The sequence below is a fragment of the Pristiophorus japonicus genome, chromosome 7 (genome assembly GCF_044704955.1).
Source record: "Pristiophorus japonicus isolate sPriJap1 chromosome 7, sPriJap1.hap1, whole genome shotgun sequence".
NCBI lineage: Eukaryota > Metazoa > Chordata > Chondrichthyes > Pristiophoridae > Pristiophorus > Pristiophorus japonicus.
This window is the reverse complement of record NC_091983.1, coordinates 31,830,349-31,853,321: the sequence shown is the minus strand read 5'-3', so window position 1 is coordinate 31,853,321 and position 22,973 is coordinate 31,830,349. Positions and strand designations below refer to the sequence as shown.

Here is a 22,973-nt window from a genome sequence, read left to right as displayed (position 1 = left end):
GGACAGTGTTCAGTTCCATTTGCAACTCCTCAGAAAATGAAGCAGCCCATGGCTGCATGCAGCAAGACTTGAACAATTTTCAGACTTGAACTGATGAGTGGCAAGTAAGCTTTGCTCCACACGAGTGGCAGGCAATGACCATATCCACAACAGAGAGTCTAGCCACCACCCCTTGACATTTAACAGGATTACCATCACCGAATCCCCCACCATCAACATCCTGCGGCTCATCATTGACCAAATTGGACCAGCCACATAAATACTGAGGCTACAAGAGCAGGTCAGAGGCTGGGTATTGTGTGACAGTTGACTCACCATCTGACTCCCCATAACCTTTCCATCATCTACAAGGCACAAGTTAGGAGTGTGATCGAATACTCTCCATTTGTCTGGATGAGTGCAGCTCCAACAACACTCGCAGCTCTACGCCATCCAGGGCAAAGCAGCCCACTTGATTGGCACCCCATCCACCACCTTAAACATTCACTCCCTCCATCACCAGTGCACCGTGGCTGCAGTGTGTACCATCTACAAGATGCACTGCAGCAACTCTCCAGGCTGCTTCAGCAGCACCTCTCAAACCCGCGACCTCTACCATCTAGAAGGACAAGGACAGCAGGTGCATGGGAACACCGCCACCTTCGTGTTCCCCTCCAAATTCCACACCATCCTGTTTGGAAATATATCGCCGTTCCTTCATCGTCGCTGGGTCAAAATCCTGGAACTCCCTCCTTAACAGCACTGTGGGAGTACCATCACCACACGGACTGCAGCGGTTCAAGAAGACGGTTCACCACCACCTTCTCGAGGGCAATTAGGGATGGGCGATAAATGCTGGCCTTGCCAGCAATGCCCACATCCCATGAATGAATTTAAAAAAAACACTGCTGTACTTAACAACTTATTGTGTTGCCTAGAAATTCTAACTACGCAGCTATTTTGACAGTAAATTTCCTCCAGAATTCATGCTGTGGGTCATTAACCTGGTTTCCTGGGTCAGGTGACTATCAACTGTCATGAAGTCCCAAAATTGTAATTTTCATTGCAGTCAATGAAACCTCACTGGGACATGGACTGATACCTGGTGATGTCAGGGAATGGTCTTGTTTTAAGTTTTTTCCTGCTATAACATGAAGGAGTATTGTTCAAGGGTGGGGAAGCAAGTTGGAGAAGTAAAGAACTGTTCTCTCATTTCCGCCCCCCCCCCCCACCAAAAAAAAAACTTCCCTTCTCCTTTACATTGGGCTGGGTCTTGCTGGAAAAATAATGAAGTGTTAACAACGCGCACTGTTATTAATGTGCAAACTGGCCAGCAAGTTCAGGGAATTAAAAGATGCGCGCGAGTTGTCAATCTCGAACTTACTGGTCGAATTACACTGTTTGCTTCACACTAAACAGCATCTCGCCCTTAGTGCCCCCGTTATTTTTAAGAACTTGCTAGATTTGCATGTTAATTGCCCACTAAACTCACTGCAAAAAGTTAGGGCTGGAATTTAACCGCAGAAGTACCTTTTTAACGATGTGGTGATAATGCGATGCCCAGAAATTCAGCAATTTAAACTGTTCAACCTCATTCCTGCATGTAGTGAATTGTTGGATTTAAAAAATGTTCAATTTAAAATTTTTACAATTTTTTTTCTTACTTTTCCTTTCTGCCTCTGTTTTTTCTCTCTCTCGCAATCCAATCTTTCTTCCCCTCTCTTTACATTCAAATCATGTACAGAAAGAAAAAGTCACCCTATTTCCTTCTGTCATTCCTCTGTTTCTTAATCGTTAAATCTCAGTGTTTAAGGAGATAGCTGTTCATCCCGCTTTTCACAGAGGTCCCAGATGTCACGTTGCCCTGACCGTGCTGTTATTAGCTCATACTTCCAGTAAGTTAAGCAACGGAAAAAGCTTCGAGCTGAAGGGTGGCGAAAATGGGCCCATTATTCTATAATTCAGTGATTGGTACTGGTTGCTGGCACTGTTAATCCAGTCCAGGTATTCGTACTAGTTACGAATGAATTCTAAATTCTGAACTGAGATAACACTGATGCAGGTAGATTCTAATCATTAGGGACAGCAAAAGAAGTTCGGAGACTTTTCTAACCACTCTGGTTTCAAATGCAGATTGGTGGATGCTGTAGCCTAAATGTCTTCAGTCTCCGAGATAACAGATTAACAAGAATCCCGCCAGAAATTTCGCAAGCAACTGAACTTCATGTGCTGGACCTAGCTGGAAACAGGTGAGCATGTTTTGGAGGGAGGATGGTTGGTTCCCTTTTGACATGGTTTCTTGCAATACATGAAGCTATTAGAATTGATAAAGATAATGAAAAATTAGGATAATCTTTTTGATAAACTTGCCAGTCAATATAGATGGTTTGTGCATGAATTTAGAATAGGTTTCGCAGTACACAATCTAAACAGAAAATAAATTGCTTTGCATTTAGTTTTTAGATATTGTGCAGTACCTGGAAGATATTGGGATGGGAGATTTTAAAAATACATTTGTTGTCTTAATGAACATCAGTATTATTTCAGTAGCAAACACTTTAAGGTCCAACAATAGCTCCAGGCCATTGCTGTATTCCTGAGGATACAGCACAAGGTAACCATTACAACCCAACTTCCCCTTTACTCCATGCAATTTTCCATGACAGCAGCAAATACAGAGACCAAGGTCACCCAATAATGGAAGGACTGGAAAGGGGAATAGCAAATCAATTTTTGTCATATCAGCTTTGTCAGCGATTGATCAGCCCGGCACTCTGCTGCAGTGCATCGGACTGATCTGGCCGGATCGTGGCTGCCATCGGGAAAAAGGTAAGTTCTTCTTTCACAGAGCCTTAAGGGAGAGGAGGAGACTTCCAACGCAGCAGCACTGCACAAGTACCACCCCGCCTGCTGCCTCTTGCGCTCCAGGAAGGAAGCTTGATTTAGTGCTCCACTTCCTTCCTGGAGTGCAATGCCAAATTTTTTTTAAGTTTGAAAATATTAGCGCCTGGAGCTAATTTTTCAAACTTTTAAAGATTCCCGAATTTCTCCCCCAAAGGAACTAAACAATCAACGAAAAATGTAGAGACAACAATTAAATGCCTATACTTGAAAGGTGGAAGCATTAGAAATAAGAGGGTAGATTTTAATTCTTAGGCATCCGATTGGCAGGGCATGTGGGTGCTGCTCAATCCTGCCATCGGGATGTCCATTCCTTACCATGCTACTGGCAAGTTGCATGCCCAGAATGGGTGTCTCAAACTCTGCTGCCCATGTCTTAACTCGCACAAGTTAAATTTATTGTAACTGATCATTGCAAGCAGGTGAATTTATCTTGTGTAGAACTACTGGCTCTTGGTGATAATTCATGTGTTAACCATTTGATTATTTTCTTTTCAGTGCCCCTCAACACTTTAAAGTTAAAATAACTCCTACAAAATACAATTTCCTTAATGTAACGTTTGGGTTTCAGCTTGTGATGGAATGTTAACTAGCTGAATTTTTTTTTTACTTTTGTGAACCACTCAACATTGTCCAGTTGAGAGAGAGAGAGAGGGAGTACTGCCAGGTACTGCTAATGCTACTTTGTAAGCAGTCCTATGACCCTCGTATGATTGTGGCTTGCAGTAACTTCCCCACTAATTTTTAACTTACTTTTCCCTTATCTTTCCTCCACTGGAAGGTTACACTCGGTCATGTCTCCATTTGTTGCTTCCTCCTGACATTCCATTGAAATTTAAGAATTGTGTATGTGGGGAATGAAAGTTGGTGAGCATGGTACTTTGGAACAGCTGAGGTGCTAGCCCACCAAACTGCCAAAGGCTCTAACAATTGATTTATATTGCCGTTTCTTTTTGTTCAACACAGGTTGACATACTTGCCATTGTCACTGATCACCTTGAAACTGAAGGCCCTTTGGTTATCTGAGAACCAGTCCCAGCCTCTCCTAACCTTCCAGACTGACATAGATGTAGAAACAAGAGAAAAGGTTCTGACGTGTGTTTTGCTTCCTCAACTGCCTTCTGAACAGAACAACCACGGTACAGTATCTGCCACTAGTTCTATTATAATCTTCAAGGACAGAATAGAAGGTCTTTGGGGGGGTTGTTGATGAAAATTTCAGGATTCTTAAGGAGATTGATTTGTTTCTGATTTTTTTTTTTTAAATCCAGTATACTTCCAGCGTGGGAGATCATCCTTGCATTTGTTTATATATGTAGACCTCCTTCTCTCCTTCCATCTTACTCGATAATCTCTATCAAAGTCTACATCGCTCTTGCTGCTTTCCCGCCTGCCCTTGCTTTGTTTGTGGAAATATTGAAAAATATGAGCACTGCCTTAGATTGGGTCAGTAAAATGTCAGGGAAAAGAGACTGCATTGCATGTATGCCTTTTTTTTTAAAATGTTCATGTGTAATCCAGTGGCATCATGTACACAGTGGAAGTATTCAGCAAGTGTCACTCAAGCACATGACATCATGTTGCTTGAATTTCATTCCATCTTCAGTGCTGTATGACAATTGTTTAGCAATGCTTTTGAGTTACTGTCTCGCAATTTCCCTGGTCCATACTTTTTTTTTCTTAGTCTTTCAATATGGGTGCTAATTTCTGTACTGTGCTGCTATGTTTGATCAGTATGTTCTGGAATCTTGTCTTGGCTCAGTTGGTTATGCTCTTGCCTCTGGGTCAGAAGATTGTCGGTACAACCCCCATTTGCTGCACATAATATCATCATCATCATAGGCAGTCCCTCGAAATCGAGGAAGACTTGCTTCCACTCTAAAAGTGAGTTCTCAGGTGGCTGAACAGTCCAATATGGGAATTACGGTCTCTGTCACAGGTGGGGCAGACAGTGGTTGAAGGAAAGGGTGGGTGGGGAGCCTGGTTTGCCGGATGCTCCTTCCGCTGTCTGCGCTTGTTTTCTGCATGCTCTCGGCGACGAGACTCGAGGTGTTCTACGCCCTCCCGCATGCTCTTCCTCCACTTTGGGGCGGTCTTGGGCCAGGAATTCCAAGGTGTCGGTGGGGATGTTGCACTTTATCAAGGAGGCTTTGAGGGTGTCCTTGAAATGTTTCCTTTGCCCACCTGGGGCTCACTTGCCGTGTAGGAGTTCCGAGTAGTGCGCTTGCTTTGGGAGTCTCGTGTCGGACATGCGGACGACGTGGCCTGTCCAACGGAGCTGGTCGAGTGTGGCCAATGCTTTGATGCTGGGGATGTTGGCCTGATCAAGAACACTGACGCTGGTGCGTCTGTCCTCCCAGTGGATTTGCAGGATCTTGCTGAGGCAGTGCTGGTGGTACTTCTCCAGCGCTTTGAGATGTCGGTTGTATTTAGTCCACATCTCTGAGCCATATTGGAGAGCGGGTTTGACTACTGCCATGTAGACCATAAGCTTGATGCCAGATTTGAGGTTCTGGTCTTCAAATACTCTCTTCCTCAGCCGACCGAAAGCTGCGCTGGCACACTGGAGGTGTCGTCATCGACATCATGCTGACAGTAGGCTCCCGTCTTATGGAAATGGTCCACGATGTCCAAGGCCGCACCATGGATTTTGATGACCAGGGGTCAGTGCTGTGTGGTGGGGTCAGGTTGGTGGAGGACCTTTGTCTTACGGATGTTTAGTGTAAGGCCCATGCTCTCGTACATTTCGGTGAAGGTGTTGACGATGTCTTGGAGTTCGGCCTCTGAATGTGCGCAGAAGCATGCGTTGTCCACGTTCTGTAGTTTGATGATGGAGGATGGGACGACCTTGGATCTAGCCTGGAGGCGGCGAAGGTTGAACAGGTTCACATTGGTTCTAAAGCCATTTTACCCGTGGCCATCCAATGCCATTCTACACCTTCTCTTCCCCCAATCTCTTCCCCCACCACTGTTTAAGTCGAAGTTTAAGCTTTAGCGCCCCCCCCCAGCCCTAAACGCGGGTACATTTCCCACCCCCCAAAGCATAAACCCATGCTGCACGAATACCAACCTTGGCCCACCTAACGGACCTCTCTGGAGTCCCAAGAACCTCCTGGATCTCTCCACTACACCTGGAACTCACTCCCTCTCCGGATTCCGAGGATTTGGAACAAATCCTCCTCCTCCTGAACCGGCGGAGTCCCTTCGGCCAGCTCAGAGCCTACCTCGGCAGGGACCCTCATAGTCCTTTCGGCCAGCACATAATATAAGCCAGAGGTGTCAAACGCAGTGAATATGGTGGTCCTGATCCGACATCCTGGCACGTGGTGTGGGCCACATTCATAGGATGCTATTTGGACAAATTGGGGTAGAAACTGCTGTGTTTGACCTGTTATTTGGACGTATAACATGCACAATGTCTACCATATTCTGGGCGTGAGGTCCTGCATCGACACCACATTGGTCTTCACTGTTTTTCAGCCTCCCTGGCGAGTGTCTGATATCAATGAAACACTGCACTGTCGGAGGAAGCTATCTTTTGGATGACATGTTAAATCAAGGCTCTATCTGTTCAAGGGTTGTTGTTCTGCTGTCCCTGATGATAATCCCTCAACCATCATCACTCAAACAGATTTATCTCATGGCTGTTGGTGGGACTTTGCTGTGTGCAAATTGCCTGCCACATTTGCCTACTACTTCTTGGGCAGTCCCCCGGAGTCGAGGATGACTTGTTTCCACACTAATGAGAGTTGTGAGGTGACTAATGAGTCCAATGCGGGATCTGCAGATGGTAGTTGAAGGGGACGGGTGGGTGGAGTGCTTGGTTTGTCCTACGCACCTTCCGCTGTTTGTACTTGGCTTCCGCGTGCTCCCGACGAAGAAATTCAAAGTGTTCGGCACCTTCCAGCAAATTACATTTCTCCAAAGGGGTTGCCATATGAAGAATTGTTGAGCAGGTTGGGCTTATGCTCATTGGAGTACAGAAGAATGAGAGGTGATCTTATTGAAATATATAAGATTCTGAGGGGTCTTGTCAGGGGAGATGCAGAGAGGATGTTCCCCCTCGTGGGGAAATCTAGAACTAGGGGGCATACTTTCAGAATAAGGGTCACATATTTAAAACAGAAATGAGGAGGAATTTCTTCTGAGGGCCGTGAATCTGTGGAATTTTCTACCCCAGAGAGCTGTGGAGGCTGGGTCTTTGAATATATTTAAGGTGGAGATAGACAGATTTTTGAATGATAAGGGAGTAAAGGGTTATGGGGAGCGGGCAGGGAAGTGGAGCCGAGCCAAGCCCATGATCAGATCAACCATGATCTTATTGAATGGCGGAGCAGGCTCGGGGGGCCAAATGTCCTACTCTTGCTCCTATTTCTTATGGTCTTATCCGCTTATGTTCTTCTCCTCCACTTTGAGTGGTCTTGGGCCAGGGATTCCCAAGAGTCGGTGGGGATGTTACATTTTTTCAAGGAGGCTTTGAAGGTGTCCTTGAAGCATTTTCTCTGCCCTCCTGGGACTTGCTTGCCGTGATGTAGCTTGGAGTAGAATGCCTATTTTGGGAACCTTGTATCAGGCATGCGGACAATGTGAACCGTCCATCGGAGCTGATTGAGCGTGGTCAGTGCCGTGTTGCCGACATTACCACAGTGACTACACTTCAGAAATACAGGTTGAGCGTCCAAAATCCAGACTCCGAGACGATCCGTGGCAGGGTCGGCCCGAATTCATAAAATGTTCTGGAATCTGCTGACCTCGGGGCCTCACCGCTGCCCGACCTCGGGCCTCGCCTCGCCGCCCTTACCTCGGGCCCTCCTCGCCGGTCCGCCTAAACACCACCTCGGTGGGGCTGCCCCGCCCGGCGACGACTTCCTTGGCGGGGCCGGGTGGTCCAAACAGTTCGTAGGTGGGAATTCCACCCACCTCTTTCTCCCCCCCCCCCCCCCCCCCCCCCCCCCCCGGCTTTCTGACGTTCCGAAATAAGGAAATACCTGAACTTGGGCTCAGGTGTTTCTGGATTTGTGACGTCAGAAAGACGTTCCAAAGTCCGGAAAGACGCAAAATCCGGAACGGCCTTGGTCCTGAGGGTTCCAGATTTAGGACGCTGCACCTGTATTTCATTGGCTGTGAAGTACTTTGAGACGTTCTCTGGACATAAAAGGCACTGCATAAATTCCTTCCTTCCTTCCCACCTTCCTTCTCTTTCTCTCCCGCCTTCCTTAAAAGCTGGCTGCTGGGAGGTTTGTGACTCGTCTTTGGCAATGGCCCCTCTAAAATTTTTTCCAATTTCGCTGTGGGCAAGAATGTTGATTCCACATGGCAACTCAGTGGCCTGGCTGAGGGTCAGAGTTCACTGTTGGGAATGATGGCTGCTGAAAATGTGCTGAGCTCTTGTAGTCCAGCATAAGAACATAGGAAATAGGAACAGGAATAGGCCATATGGCCCCTTGAGCCTGCTGCGCCATTCAATAAGATCATGGCTGATATGATCATGGACTCAGCTCCATTTCCCTGCCCGCTCCCCATAACCCCTTATCCCCTTATACCCTTATCATTTAAGAAACTCTCTATTTCTGTCTTAAATTTATTCAATGTCCCAGCTTCCACAGCTCTCTGAGGCAGTGAATTCCACAGATTTACAACTCTGAGAAAAGAAATTTCTCCTCATCTCTGTTTTAAATGGGCGGCCCCTTATTCTAAGATTATGCCCTCTAGTTCTAGTCTCCCCCTATCTTCTCTGTATCCACCTTGTCAAGCCCCCTCATAATCCTGTACGTTTTAATAAGATCACCTCTCATTCTTCTGAATTCCAATGAGTAGAGGCCCAACCTACTCAACCTTTCCTCATAAGTCAACCCCCTCATCTCTGGAATCGAATAAACCTGTTCTCAACTGCCTCCAAAGCAAGTATCTCTTTTTGTAAATATATAAACCAAAACTGCACGCAGTATTCCAGGTTTGGCCTCACCAATACCCTATATAGCTGTAGCGAGACTTTCCTGCTTTTATACTCCATCCCCTTTGCAATAAAGGCCCAAGATTCCATTGGCCTTCCTAATCACTTGCTGTACCTGCATACTATCTGTTATGCTAATAATAAAGTAAAGCAACTGTGTACTGTAAACAATGAGTAAGTGTGACCTTAGCTCCTATATTCAAACTCCAGAGTGCTGGTACAGCATGGGGGGCCTGCTTATATAAGAGTGCTCCCAAGGGATGCTGGGATCCCTTGGAACTCCAACAGGTAAGCCCTCTGGTGGCGGTATTATACAGGTTACCTGGGGTTGGATACATAACATCACTCCCTCCCAAAGTCAATAGTACTCTTATTTACAGGGTGAGACGATCTGGGGCTTTTCGCTCCATTGTTAATCATCTCAGTACAAATGCAGGTGTGGGTGAGTTGGTTGGTTCTTCGCTGGGCTGCTGGGGATGGCGAGTTCCATTTCGTGATCAACCGTGATGTTGGTTGTCACTTGTTTGTATGTTGGAGGGTCGAAGTTGGTGGTGTCCTCATCGAGTTGCTCATGGCTGTTTGTGAATCGCAGTTTGGTTTGGTCCAAATGCTTTCTGCAAGTTAGTCCATTGGCAAGTTTGACCTGAAACACCCTATTCCCTTCTTTGGCTTGACAATGCCAGCAAGCCATTTTGGACCATGTCCATAATTGAGTACAAATACAGGGTCGTTGACTTCAATATCGCGTGACAGGTTTGCGCGATCATGGTACGTGCTTTGATCATGCCACCTGCCCGATACATGATCATGGAGTACAGGGTGGACAAGAGAGAGCCTTGTTTTGAGCACCCTTTTCATGAGCAGCTCGGCTGGGGGAACCTTGATGAGCAAGTGGGTTCTGGTGCAGTAGTTGAGCAGGACTCAGGACAGGCGGGTCTGCAGGGAGCCTTCCGACACGGGTTTCAAGCTTTGCTTGATGGTCTGGACTGCCCGTTCTGCCTGACCATTGGATATGGGCTTGAATGGGGCAGATGTGACATGCTTGATCTCATTGCGGGTCATGAATTTCTTGAATTCAGCACTGGTGAAGCGCGGCCCATTGTCGCTGACCAGTACATCGGGGAGGCCGTGCATGGCAAACATGGCTCGTAGGCTTTCAATGGTGGCAGTGGATGTGCTTACAGACATTATTACACATTCAGTCCATTTTGAATAAGCATCCACAACAACCAAAAGCATTTTGCCTAGGAACGGGCCTGCAAAGTCGACGTGGATCCTCGACCATGGTTTGGAGGGCCATGACCACAAACTTAGCGGTGCCTCTCTGGGTACATTGCTCAGTTGAGAGCAAGTGTTGCATTGGCGCATGCACCACTCTCCGAAGTCTGAGTCGATGCCGGGCCACCACACATGGGATCTGGCTATAGCTTTCATCACTACTATGCCTGGGTGGGTATTATGTAGGTCGCGTATGAACGTTTCCCTGCCTTTATTAGGCAAAACCACGCGATTACCCCATAAAAGACAGTCCGCCTGTATGGACATTTTGTCTTTGCGCTGCTGGAACGGCTTGATCTCTCCATGCATCTCTGCTGGGACGCTGGACCAGCTCCCATGGAGGACACAGTATTTTTTTTACGAGGGACAGTAAAGGATCCTGGCTGGTCCAGGTCCTGATCTGGCAGGCTGTAACGGGTGACTTTTCGTTTTCGAATGCATCCATCACCAAGAGCAAGTCTGCAGGCTGTGCCATTTCCACCCCGGTGGTGGGCAATGGTAGCCGACTGAGAGCATCAGCGCAGTTCTCTCTGCCTGGTCTGTGGCGGATTACATAGTTGTATGCAGCCAACGTCAGAGCAAAGGGATTAATACCAATGCCTCTGCCCGCATCCAAAGGGATTACTACCAATCTTTGGATGCGGGCAGAGGCATTGGTATTAATCTCTTTGCTCTCGTGAGAATAGCGATATGAACGGCTTGTGGTCAGTTTCTAGCTCAAACTTGAGACCAAACAGATACTGGTGCATTTTTTTCACCCCGTAAACGCATGCCAGAGCTTCATTTTCAATCATGCTGTAGGCCCTTTCGGCCTTGGACAAACTCATGGGCGCATAGGTAACCGGTTGCAATGTTCCCGATTCATTAGCTTGTAACACACACCACACCCGACCCCGTATGAAGACTCATCGCAAGCTAGCACTAAACACTTATGTGGGTTATACAAGACAAGCAGTTTGTTGGAACACAACAGATTTCTGGCATTCTCAAAAGCAGCCTCATGTGATTTCCCCCATACCCAGTCATCTCCCTTGCATAGCAGCACATGTAGGGGTTTTAGCAGGGTGCTTAACCCGGGTATGAAATTAACGAAATAGTTGAGGAGTCCCAGGAACGACCGCAGCTCCGTCACATTCTGTGGTCTCGGCGGCCTCCCTCTTGACGTCTGCCGCGATTCTTCTCCCCAAGAACTCAACTTCTGGCACCAGGAAAACACACTTCGAGCGTTTCAACCTGAGTCCCATGCAATCCAGCCGATTTAGAACCTCTTCCAGGTTCTTCAAGTGTTCGATGGTGTCCCGACCTGTGACCAGTATGTCGTCCTGGAAAACCACGGTGCGCGGAACCGACTTTAGCAGACTCTCCATGTTCCGTTGGAAAATTGCTGCGGCCGATTGAATCCCAAATGGGCATCTATTGTAGATGAACAGACCTTTGTGCGTGTTGTTGCATGTGAGGCCTTTCGGAGATTCCGGCAGCTCCTGCGTCATGTAGGTCGAGGTCAGGTCCAACTTGGTGAACGTCTTTCCTCCAGCCAGGGTCGCAAATGGGTCGTCTGCCTTGGATAGCGGGTACTGGTCCTGTAGCGAAAAACGATTAATTGTTACTTTATAGTTCCCACAAATTCTGACCGTGCGGTCTCTGAGAACCGAAACAATAGGACTGGCCCACTCGTTGAACTTCACCGGCGTGATGATGCCTTCTCGCAGCAGCCTATCCAGCTCAATTTCTACTTTCTCTTGCATCATATATGGTACCGCCCGTGCCTTGTGGTGGATGGGTCGTGTACCGGGAGCCAAGTGGATCTGTTCCTTTGCCCCCGAGAAACTTCCGACGCCTGGCTCAAATAATGATGGTAACTTGCTCAGAACCTGGGCACATGAAGCATCGTCAACGGACGAGAGCGCTCGGATGTCGTCCCAGTTCCAGCGGATTTTTCCCAGCCAGCTTCTGCCGAACAGTGTGGGGCCATCTCCTGGTACAATCCATAGTGGGAGTTCGTGCACCACTCCATCATAGGAGACTTTTACCGCTGCGCTGCCAATTACACGGATCAGCTCTTTAGTGTAAGTTCTTAGCTTGATATGAATAGGGCTAAGCTTGGGCCTGTGTGCCTTGTTGCACCACAGCCTGTCGAAGGCCTTTTTGTTCATGATAGACTGACTCACACCCGTGTCCAATTCCATGGATACTGGAATTCCATCCAGTTCGACTTTTAGCATGGTCGGTGGACATTTCATGGTGAAGATGTGTACCCCGTACACTTCTGCCTCCTCGGTTCGAGTCTCGTTCAGTCTGATCCGCCATGAATCTGTTCTCTGCAAGGTGGTGGTTTGCACCTCGCTGGAGGTGTCTCATTGTTCCACAGCTTTTGCACACATAGTGTTTGAAGTGGCATTGATGGGCTCGATGATCACCTCCACAGCGCCAACAAGGTGTTAACTGCCTCGCATTAACGATTGATGGCGGGCTCTGGGTCATCTGAGGCCGTGCAGCTGCCGGCGTGTACATTCTGCCATGTTCATTCATGCTTGAAAACGACATTACTTTTTGTACAGTACTGGCCGAAACCTCTGAGTTGCGAAATTTGTTTGGTGTTATCGCTGGTGGACATAAATGCCTGGGCTATCGTTATGGCTTTGCTCAGATTCGGTGTTTAAACAGTCAATAGTTTGCAAAGGATAACCTCGTGGCCAATGCCAAGCACAAAAAAATCTCTTAGCATTTGCTCAAGGAATCCATCGAATTCGCAATGTCCTGCAAGGCGCCTTAGTTCGGCGACGTAGCTCGCCACTTCTTGGCCTTCAGACTGCTGACACGTGTAGAATCGATACCTTGCCATCAGAAAGCTTTCCTTCGGATTTAGGTGCTCCCGGACCAGCGTACACAGTTCTTCACAGGATTTGGTTGTTGGTTTCACGGGGGTGAGAAGATTCTTCATGAGGCCATAGGTTGTTGCCCCGCAGACGGTGAGGAGGATTGCCCTTGGTTTGGCAGCGTTCTCATCCCCTTCCAGCTCGTTGGCTCCGAAGTATTGGTTGAGTCGCTCCACGAAGGCCTCCCAATCGTCCCCTTCTGAGAATTTCTCCAGGATACCAACAGTTCTCTGCATTTTCGTGTGGCTGTTCATTATCTCGTCGCCAATTGTTATGCTCATAACAAAGTAAAGCAACTGAGTACTGTAAACAATGAGCAAGTGTGACCTTAGCTCCTTTATTCAGACTCCAGAGTGCTGGTATAGCGTGGGAGGCCTGCTTATATATAGTGCTCCCAAGGGATGCTGAGATCTCTTGGGACTCCGACACGCAAGCCCTCTGGTGGCGGTATTATACAAGTTGCCTGTGGTTGCATGCATAACACTATCCTTTTGTGTTTCATGCACAAGTACCCCCAGGTCCCGCTGTACTGCGGCACTTTGCAATCTTTCTCCATTTAAATAATAACTTGATCTTTGATTTTTTTTCTGCCAAAGTGCATGACCTCACACTTTCCAATATTATACTCCATCTGCCAAATTTTTGCCCACTCACTTAGCCTGTCTGTCCTTTTGGAGATTTGTTGTGTCCTCCTCACACATTGCTTTTCCTCCCATCTTTGTATCGTCAGCAAACTTGGCTACGTTACTTAGTCCCTTCTCCCAAATCGTTAATATTGATTGTAAATAGTTGATCCCTGATCCCTGCGGCAGCCCACTAGTTACTGGTTGCCAACCAGAGAATTAACCATTTATTCCGACACTCTCTGTTTTTTGTTCGTTAGCAAATCCTCTATTCTTGCTAATATATTACCCCCAACCCTGTGAACTTTTATCTTGTGCATTAACTTTTTATGTGGCACCTTGTCACATGCCTTCTGGAAATCCAAATACACTACATCCACTGGTTCCCCTTTATCCACCCTGTTCGTTATATCCTCAAAGAATGCCAGCAAATTTGTCAAACATGATTTCCCCTTCATAAATCCATGCTGGCTCTGCCTGACTGAATTTTGCTTTTCCAAATGTCCTGCTACTGCTTCTTTAATAATGGACTCCAACATTTTCCCAACCACAGATGTTAGGCTACACGGGTCTATAATTTCCTGCTTTTTGTCTGCCTCCTTTTTTTAAATAGGGGCGTTAAATTTGCAGTTTTCCAATCTGCTGGGACCTCCCCAGAACCCAGGGAATTTTGGTAAATTACAACCAATACATTCACAATCCCTGCCGCTACTTCTCTTACGACCCTAGGATGCAAGCCATCAGGTCCAGGGGATTTATCTGCCATTAGTCCCATTATCTTACTGAGTGCCACCTCCTTAGTGATTGTGACTGTGTTGAGTTCTTCCCCCTTCCCCCCCCCCCCCCTCCCCAACAGCCCCTTGACTATCCACTGACGGAGTATTGTTAGTGTCCTCTACCGTAAAGACTGATACAAAATATCTGTTCAGAGTTTCTGCATGAAAACTTTTCAAGTGCTTCATACTGACTTCAACTTTAGCAAAGCACAGAGACTGACTGAATCCTCAATCAGTTACCTTATCTTTTTGGGAATCACAATGAATTCAACTTTCTTTTCTTCTGAAATTCATTTAAAGTGGGCAAATAAGCAAATGCACCAGGGGAGGGGAAGGAAAGGTTACTTTGAAGTTCAATGTTTTTTTTGCAATTTTGTTTGCTTATGTTAAACAATTTGAATACCAGACATGCAGACCATCAGCTACCTTATCTTTATGTAATCTGAGCACGTCCCTGGTATGTTGGTATTTGTGCTGTTCCATCATAGTTTTCAATTCTAGTTTCCTTCACACCCACAACAGTACATTCAGCCAATCTGAGTAGAAGTGATTAAATTAATATTGACCTGTATGGTGCACCCCATCTACCAGCATACTGTGGGTGCTGATTTGGGAGAAGACAGCATGTTCAAGGACTTTGGAGAGGAAAGGGATGTTGGAGATGGGGCTGTAGTTTGCACGGACAGAAGGGTCAAGGGTGGGTTTTTTGAGGTGGGGCTGGCACATTTGAAAGGGATGGGGACAGTACCTGAGGCGTGAGAAAGATTTATAATATCGGCTAACATGGGGCCAGGAAGGGAAGGGATAAAGCAGTCTGCTTGATTTGCACGCCATCCACCACCTTAAATATTCACTCCCTCCACCACCGGCACACCGTAGCTGCAGTGTGTACCTTCTACAAGATGTTCTGCAGCAACTCACAAGGCATCTTCGGCAGCACCTCCCAACCCCGTGACCTCCACTATCTAGAAGGACAAGGACAGCAGGTGCATGGGAGCACCACCACCTCCAAGTTGCACACCATCCTGACATGGAAATATATCGCCGTTCTTTCATCGTTACTGGATCAAAATCCTGGAACTCTACCTGACAGCATTGTAGGAGTACTTTCACCGCAAAGACTACAGCGGTTCAAGACAACAACTCGCCACATGTTCTCGAACAACTAGGGATGGGTAATAAATGCCAGCTTTGCCAGCGATGTCCACAACCCAAAAATGAACTAAAAATTAAAGCATTCCCTACATGTGCTATTTCCATTTCCATCACACTGTCAGACTTGAATCTTTCTATTTAGCCTGCAATGTCTTATTTATTGCACTGAACTGTCTCTCCAACCTAGTTGCTGCTATTCTATTCATATTTACTATGATAGGATGATATTCCTTCTAACATTTTGGGATTTTTGATGGTTCCTTTTCTTTGAGGAAGGGATTTGGGGATTGCGATATGTTCAATGGTTGTATTTTAAAACAAGATGAATTTGCATAGGACTGAAAGTGAAAGCCACAGGCTGGAGAATGTATATTAAAGCCAGAAAAACCAGTATGATCAGGGTCTCAGGTGATTAAATAAATATTCAGCTCAATTGTCGAGATGAATTTATTCATGTGGACATGTCGTAATGTGTCTGGGGGATATACTCCTGCAAGCGGCATTAGTAAGTTTGGGTCATGGTGAATATCTGCTTCTTACTGGGGCCCGAATTAGGAGAGAAGAGGGCCACGGCAGCAATGGGGTTTTGAGCAGAGGTCTGCAATATGGCTCTTTAAATGCAGGTCAGATTTTTGCAGTTAGAAGTTGCTTGAAATAAAGAAGATGCTTAAAAACAAGTGAGTCGGCCCATGGAAAGGACATGGCATGTGGCTTATTATTCCACCCCCCCCCCCCACCCCCACACCTCCCCATGTTTTCAATGAGAGTAGGGGGATGGAACTTAGCAAGTGCGGTGTTTTTGACTGTTACTTTGTATGTCAGTTTCTGACTATGAAATAAAGCAGCTTGACTATTTCTATCTGGCCTGGTCTTACTGAGTGTTTCAGTCTACCCTCTCAAAATATTTTGAGAAATGCACGTGTGGACGTGTTTGAAAGACAGCATGAACAGTTCGCATCAGAAGCGGTGACCTATTGTTGCAGCCTTGGCTTGAGCTAGGAATAGTTGAGCAGTCGACACACTCCTGAATGTAAGGTGTTCAGCCCACTTGCGGGAGTGACCAGCAGCACTGTAACCAAGAGGCTATCTCGGGCAGACACTGTAACTCACCCCTGTGTGACTTTACTCTAAGCTGATCCTCTCGAACGTGTCTTCTAGGTATCTTCTTTTTCAGTGGACAGAATCCTTATCTTTGCTCTCCAAGTGTGGAATTTCAGAAGGATTAGCCGGTTTTTAGCTGCTTCTTGCAAAAAGACAAATTAATCTCATTGAACAAAAACACTCTGCAAATTGCAAGTCTATGAGGCTTTCCAATCCACAAACTGAAAATTAAATAAAAATATTGTACAATGGCTTCTAGCCTATTCATCTTTTATCACTACTTTAATTTATGCGCTGGCTACATGATGCTCCAATCTATAAATATTAAATTTAATGTGGTCCTAATCACACAAGGCAGACATGTAAATAAATGCTTTATTAAGCCTGCCCAGCTGCATGATCCGCAGGTTGAAAATTAAATGGATAAATGGTTGTGCTGTAGGTATCAACTGAGAAATCAGCTTTTGCAGGTTTAATTGATATGGTGGCTGCATGGTTTGCTTAATACTGTGTGCAGTTATGTGGAAATTAATTAATTCGTGCGAGTGCCTGACCTGGCCAAAAACTAATTCTGGGATGTATGCAGTTATTAATGACATTTTGGAATTTCAATTCATTTGTTTTATGAAAAATATAAATATTTGCTTTTCTGCATATTATGACGTTTGTTTTTTCAAGTCGCATTGTGCAATATTTTCTCTTTTTTTTGTTTTGAAGTCCCAATTGTGCACTTTGTTTGCTTTCTCCATTTATTTTCTTTAAAGCCTCTTTCTCTCTGCTTTTTTACGCCCTACTTTGTGCCCATTTAAGCACCATTGTGTACTTCCAATCCTTGCTCTCCCATTTTTTCTAGGTCCATTGTGCACTTTTTTTTTCTTGCCCTCTTTCTTTCAACCCTGTCGTCTTTTTTTTCTTTCCCATTTTCTCTTTCCACACTGTTTATCAAGGCTCTTTTTTTTTATTTTAAGCATCATTTTGTGTTTTTTTTCCCCTCTTTTTGAAAGGCATGACCCCCCTCCCCTCCCTTTTTTTAAAAAAAAGAAAAAACACCTATCACCTGTACACACTATTATTAAATAGATTTTTTCCCCATTGTCTTTTTTAAACACTCTTTATTTAGGTTGGGTTTTGATTTTGTTCTTTAGTATACTTTGTGCAGTTCCTGTGTTTGTTTTAGTTTGTGTCTGTGGTAGTTACTTTTCTCTTCCTCCTTTTAATTCTCATCCTCTTTACTTCTCTCCTTTCTCTCAACCCCAACATCACCAATCAGGCCAAGAAAAACAGTGTTTGTTTATGTTGATAAATGCAGCTAAATATTTGCCCTGTGGAATGCAAGAGTGTTTTATTTAAGTTTTGCAATTCAAGGGTAATTATGTCCTTTGCTTTCCAAACTGTGGAACATTTGAACAAAATAATAGGAGAAATTGTGTAAACTTTTAACTCCATGTCCTCTGCCATAAATGTCCAGTTCGGTTCGGATAACTGTCGAGCGCTAGTCATATTAGCTCTGCTCGTTCAGGTGAGGAATACATTTGATATTTAAGCTGGATTCAGTTCTGATTTCAAATATATGTCCCTGAATTTGCGGTCAGCGGCGAAGCAAAGGCGATCTCTGTGGCGAGAAGTTTGCTTTTTTCGTCGCGTAAGTGATTTCAGTGAAATATAATGGGGAATCCCTAGAACGCTCTGCTGTGACGTCAACAAGCTGTCTAAGCAGCCAATCACAATGCAGATTTCTCACGGACCGGGAACCAGGAAGTGAAGAAGCTGCTTTTATTCTGACTTAAAAATGTTACAGAGCAAAACAAAGATTGGAGCTCTCACACGGGAAAAGGTAAACCTGAAATAAATATGAACAAACTTTTTTTTTAAATGCAAATTTTTTTAAGTTTCTTAGTTTGTTTAGCAGTGATTACACTGTTGAAACCCCAGTTACACTTAATCCAACAAAGCCTAGCATTTAATGGGGTATTTGAACAGCCATATCACTGCGGAAAAGACCAGGTTTTCATAATTTTCACTGATTGTGGGTGGGTGGGTGGGTGGGGGGGGGGCGCTGAGAGAATGGTGGCAGCACACTGTAGCCTGTTGGAGCAGTGAATGACTGACTACAATTTCAGCGTTTAGATGCGCCTACGCTACGCCCTGAAGGTGTGGTCATTTTCAAAGGGGTAATAACAGCGAACGCTGTTAGTTCACCATTATCATCCACCGTGAGTTCGAGCCCATTATAATCTGTTTTGCAATCAGTTATTAACTGACGAGCATGTGAAACGTAGCGGAGAAAGCAACGAATCAAGTCAGAAATGGATGCTCAGTGCCAATTTAAAATTGGAAGAAAGTTTGAATGTAACCTTTGGAGCATTGAAAGGCTTCCTTCATAAAGAAAAATTTTATAAAAATGTTTCCTTTTGAATACAGGGCTACTTTTAAATAACTTAAGTTAGTGAATGTTGAGAGAATGCAAGTTTTTGACCAAGTTTTGGAAGCTTTTTATCTAAATTTGTTTACATCGTTAACTGTGTTAAACTGATTCCAGCAGATAACTTGCCACGCTGTGGAGCATTGGAAAGTTTGGTGAATGACGTGTCTGATGAAATGTGGAATGAACGTGCAGTGAACAGAATCAGTTCAATACGCTTCTTAGATGACCAAGATGAGGATGATGAAGAAAAGGTAATGGACGAGGTGCTCATTTCCAAACGGTGAAGGAGCATGTTTTCAAAGTAGAAGGCAAAACAAATGGTGTTTTCCATCAGCCTTAAATCTTTTAACCCTTACCAAAATTCATTGTTTTTTTGAAATAGTTTGGAGTAGCAGCTGTTAATATTCACACTAATGCTACACAATGCATCACAATTTACCTAAAGGAATTTCAACATGTAAATGAGTGATTATTTTGTGGTATAAGTAATTATAGTCCTAAACGCACCTTCCCCCACCAAAACGTAATCTTTTTACAGTGGACTAAAAAAAGGACCATTCCTGTTTTGGATTCACCAAGACCTTTGTCTAGGAATGAAGGCAAATGCTGCCGGATGAACCCCACTGCCCACCCTTCCCAGATTCCCTGGAAAAGTTCAGCCAAAGCCCAGAGACATCCAGTAATAGCACTAACTATGACACCCTGGAAAGAAGTATAGTCCACCCTGGAAGGGGCCCAGAGGCCCGTCAATTTGTCCCTGCTATTGTGTGCCCAGGGCCATCCAGAGGTTATGGCTGCAAAGTGCCTTGAAGACATGTCTGAAATGGGCAATACAAAATTGTGTCTTTCTAACGTTGGCTGACAAATTTCACCCCTCCCAACAGCATTACTAATGCTGTGCCCAAATCCCATGCCATATCTCAGACCAGGTGGTGCCACCTAAAATCTGGTGTAAGCCAACCCGATTTGAACTGGCCACGCGCAATATTGAACACACCCTGCAAAAATTGCCTTTGCTCAATATTGTTGTCTATGCCATTAAATAAGACGGGAAGCAAATTCTCAACTGAGGATTATGGCTTGGGTCACTCGCTCTCATTGGAGCAAAAGGAGGGAAATATGGAAGCTGGCTGTCACTATCTCTATCAGCAGTAGGTTGAAAGAGGAATGGTGCTAAATTCCTAACTGCTCAAACCTTGCCCCACACAATCAAATGAGCGATGTCAGATCTGTGACGTGCACTTCAGGGCACATTCTGGTCCTTCTCCTGGCTCCTGCCATTTTGACTGGAGCTTTTGGAGGCAACTTTAGCCATGATCAATGTTATAAACCACTATATCTGACCCCATATCTACTTGGCTTACTGCCAGTAGAACAAGGAACCGCTACCATGTGCAAGTTCACCCCAGCACTCACTCACTCGCAGCAAGAAAGTGCATCACGTCACTTTGGTGCAGCCCAAACCAACTCCTCCCCCCCACCCCCCCCCCCCCCACCCAACCAAACAAAAGTGGACAAAATAAAACCTCAGGACAAGTAGAGCAAGTAATGCACAGACGACATCCGGAGCTAGAAAAACAGCTTGCAGCTTGAGCCACCACAGCCGAAAGACTTGCATCAACCTTTGAATGAAGAGATTCTAGCCACCATTGCGGCCAAGACCCCCTCATTCATTTGCTCCTCCCCACTACAGAATAGTAGGAAAGGTTGTAACCCTGCCAGATATGTATAAGACTCTCAATATATGTACCTGCAGGTCCCATCAAACCTAATGGAGTCTATGACCTGTGAAGCATGTAAGTTTTTGTGAAACTTAATAGCAGCATAAAATTATTTGGATGGGGAGTAAAACAAAGAAAAAGAATGAATATGCTGGTGTACCAACTCACTGAGAACTGTAGATTTACATCTACACATTTTTCACATTTTGATTTTCTTGCTTTGACTTGGTTGTGAAAGAGAATTGCTCTGGATAAGAGATGCTTCTCATTCTTCCTCCCTGTCGCCAACACCACCAGCAAGCAGGGTGGAGAAAATTGCTGGCTAATCTGCCCTGTGCCATTATTTTGTAACTCCAGTAAACCTGTTTTCGTTATTCTTTATTATAACCCACAAAATCAAATGAATCAATTCAGACATGGTGTTCAAAAACCAAAACCAATGTCTACTTGTTTAAATTTAGATATACCCGATATCCACCTACGTCAAAACCTAACCACTTTAATAAGCCTATGCTTATCGACTGGAAAAGCAGATGCCTAATGTCTGAGCAGAGTTTAGATGTCAAAGATACCAATTCTATAAAAGGCTTCTTTCCAGTCTCTCATGTTGTCTTGCATTCAGTGAGCATTGCGTGCAAGTCAGTTAAAGTTTTAAAAATGTTTTAGTTTGTGTTATTCATAAAATATTCTCCCTTTTGTCCAAAATCTTTAAATCCTACAAATTCCATGCAGAAGTGATTCCTTACTTACTGCGGTAGAACCTGCTTTGTAAACCATATAAACTTGTAATCAGTGACCAGAACAACTGTTTCCTTAAGACTTGTTAGGGCCGAAATTCAGGGTCTCAGAGAGACCTGTTAATGCCCATTTGCGGCGCCCTTTCCTAAAAATCGAATGGCTGCCGTTTTGGGGTCAACTGGCCGACCCGACCTACATTCAGGTCAGGGATTTTTCGGCCTGGACCCCATCTCACCCAAGTAGATGCACCGCCAATTTAAAATAAAATAAATACTTAACTATCCATTTTCAGCTTGATCCGTCGATCCCCCGCCGTGTGGTGCCCCCGGCAGGTTTTTCTGCCAGTGCACACTCTGCAGAGTGAGTGCGGCCCAGCAGCACGGCCACCCTTAAAGGGGAGGGCACCCTGCCGCAGCCGCAATGAAAGATTTTTTGCCGGCCGGCAAAATACTGTCCCTGGGTTTGGCAGCCCGGCACCACCTCTTGGGTGTCAGGTTGCAAGCCCAGCTGAAATGCTCCCTGATGGGCCAGTGGCCAAAGTTTAAAATGTGCTCGAATCTCTCCCCTTTAATGGAGGGGAGAGAGCATGGTGACGCACACGCTGTGACATCACCACGTTGATTGATAGCGGCGGAATGCCCAACCCCACCCATTGTCAGCCAGGCTTTGAGTCCAAGACCCCCATTATGATCCGTTTCCTGTAGGACTTTGAAAAAAATTAAAAGTCCAGGGATTCCAGCAATAAGTACCACTCCAAAACCCATAGGTGCACCAGCTTTCTGGCCCACCTGAATTTTGGCCCCATTGTTTCAACATCCTTAATACTATCTATATAAAAGAGAATATTCTGAAATCTGTGAATCATGTTATTAAGTTGCCAAATAGCAACTGACAAACAAAGCTGCAATCTAGTGGTATAAATTACCTGGATCTCTGCGATGCTGTGTATTTGCTATGAAGCAGAATAAGTGGGTCTCCTGCTATATTGACCCATATTTTGCAGTGATCAGGGAAGAATTGGTGCTCACTGTTCATTGTACTTACAGCTGTCCACAGAATTTTCGTGGACTTTTGAGCGGCAAAAATTACGGTACCAATGATCCTTTTCAGCACGTGCCCTCCACAATGCATCTGTGGCATGTATGAGCAGGACAAGCAAACAGCATGTCTCTTCAACCAATTGGATTGAAGAATCCTCACCCTAATTCAAACCTGGAAGTATAAATTAGAATGTTTAATGCAATGTAAAATCATGTACAGAAAGCAAAATAAAGAGAGAGAGAGAAGAGACAAAGAAAAAGTAAAACATTAAAAAAAATATTTAAATGATTTTAATTTTTTTAAACTCCAACAATAATTAATTAAATTCGGAAGGATTGAGATTCCACACTAGTAATACTTAATTTTCAGGGCCAGAGAGATTGGAAGTAATTAAGATTTATCACTC

General features: G+C 45.1%; 1 protein-coding gene across 1 annotated transcript in view; it reads left to right on the top strand.

Annotated features, from left to right (window-relative positions):
- Window positions 1-22,973, top strand: part of lrrc1 (leucine rich repeat containing 1) — a 390,137-nt gene that overhangs the window by 77,063 nt on the left and 290,101 nt on the right. The window contains exons 9-11 of the mRNA XM_070884885.1: window positions 2,113-2,228; window positions 3,847-4,019; window positions 19,182-19,318. Of these exons, the coding sequence (XP_070740986.1) occupies window positions 2,113-2,228; window positions 3,847-4,019; window positions 19,182-19,318 (426 nt within the window). The remainder of the gene's footprint in view (window positions 1-2,112; window positions 2,229-3,846; window positions 4,020-19,181; window positions 19,319-22,973) is intronic.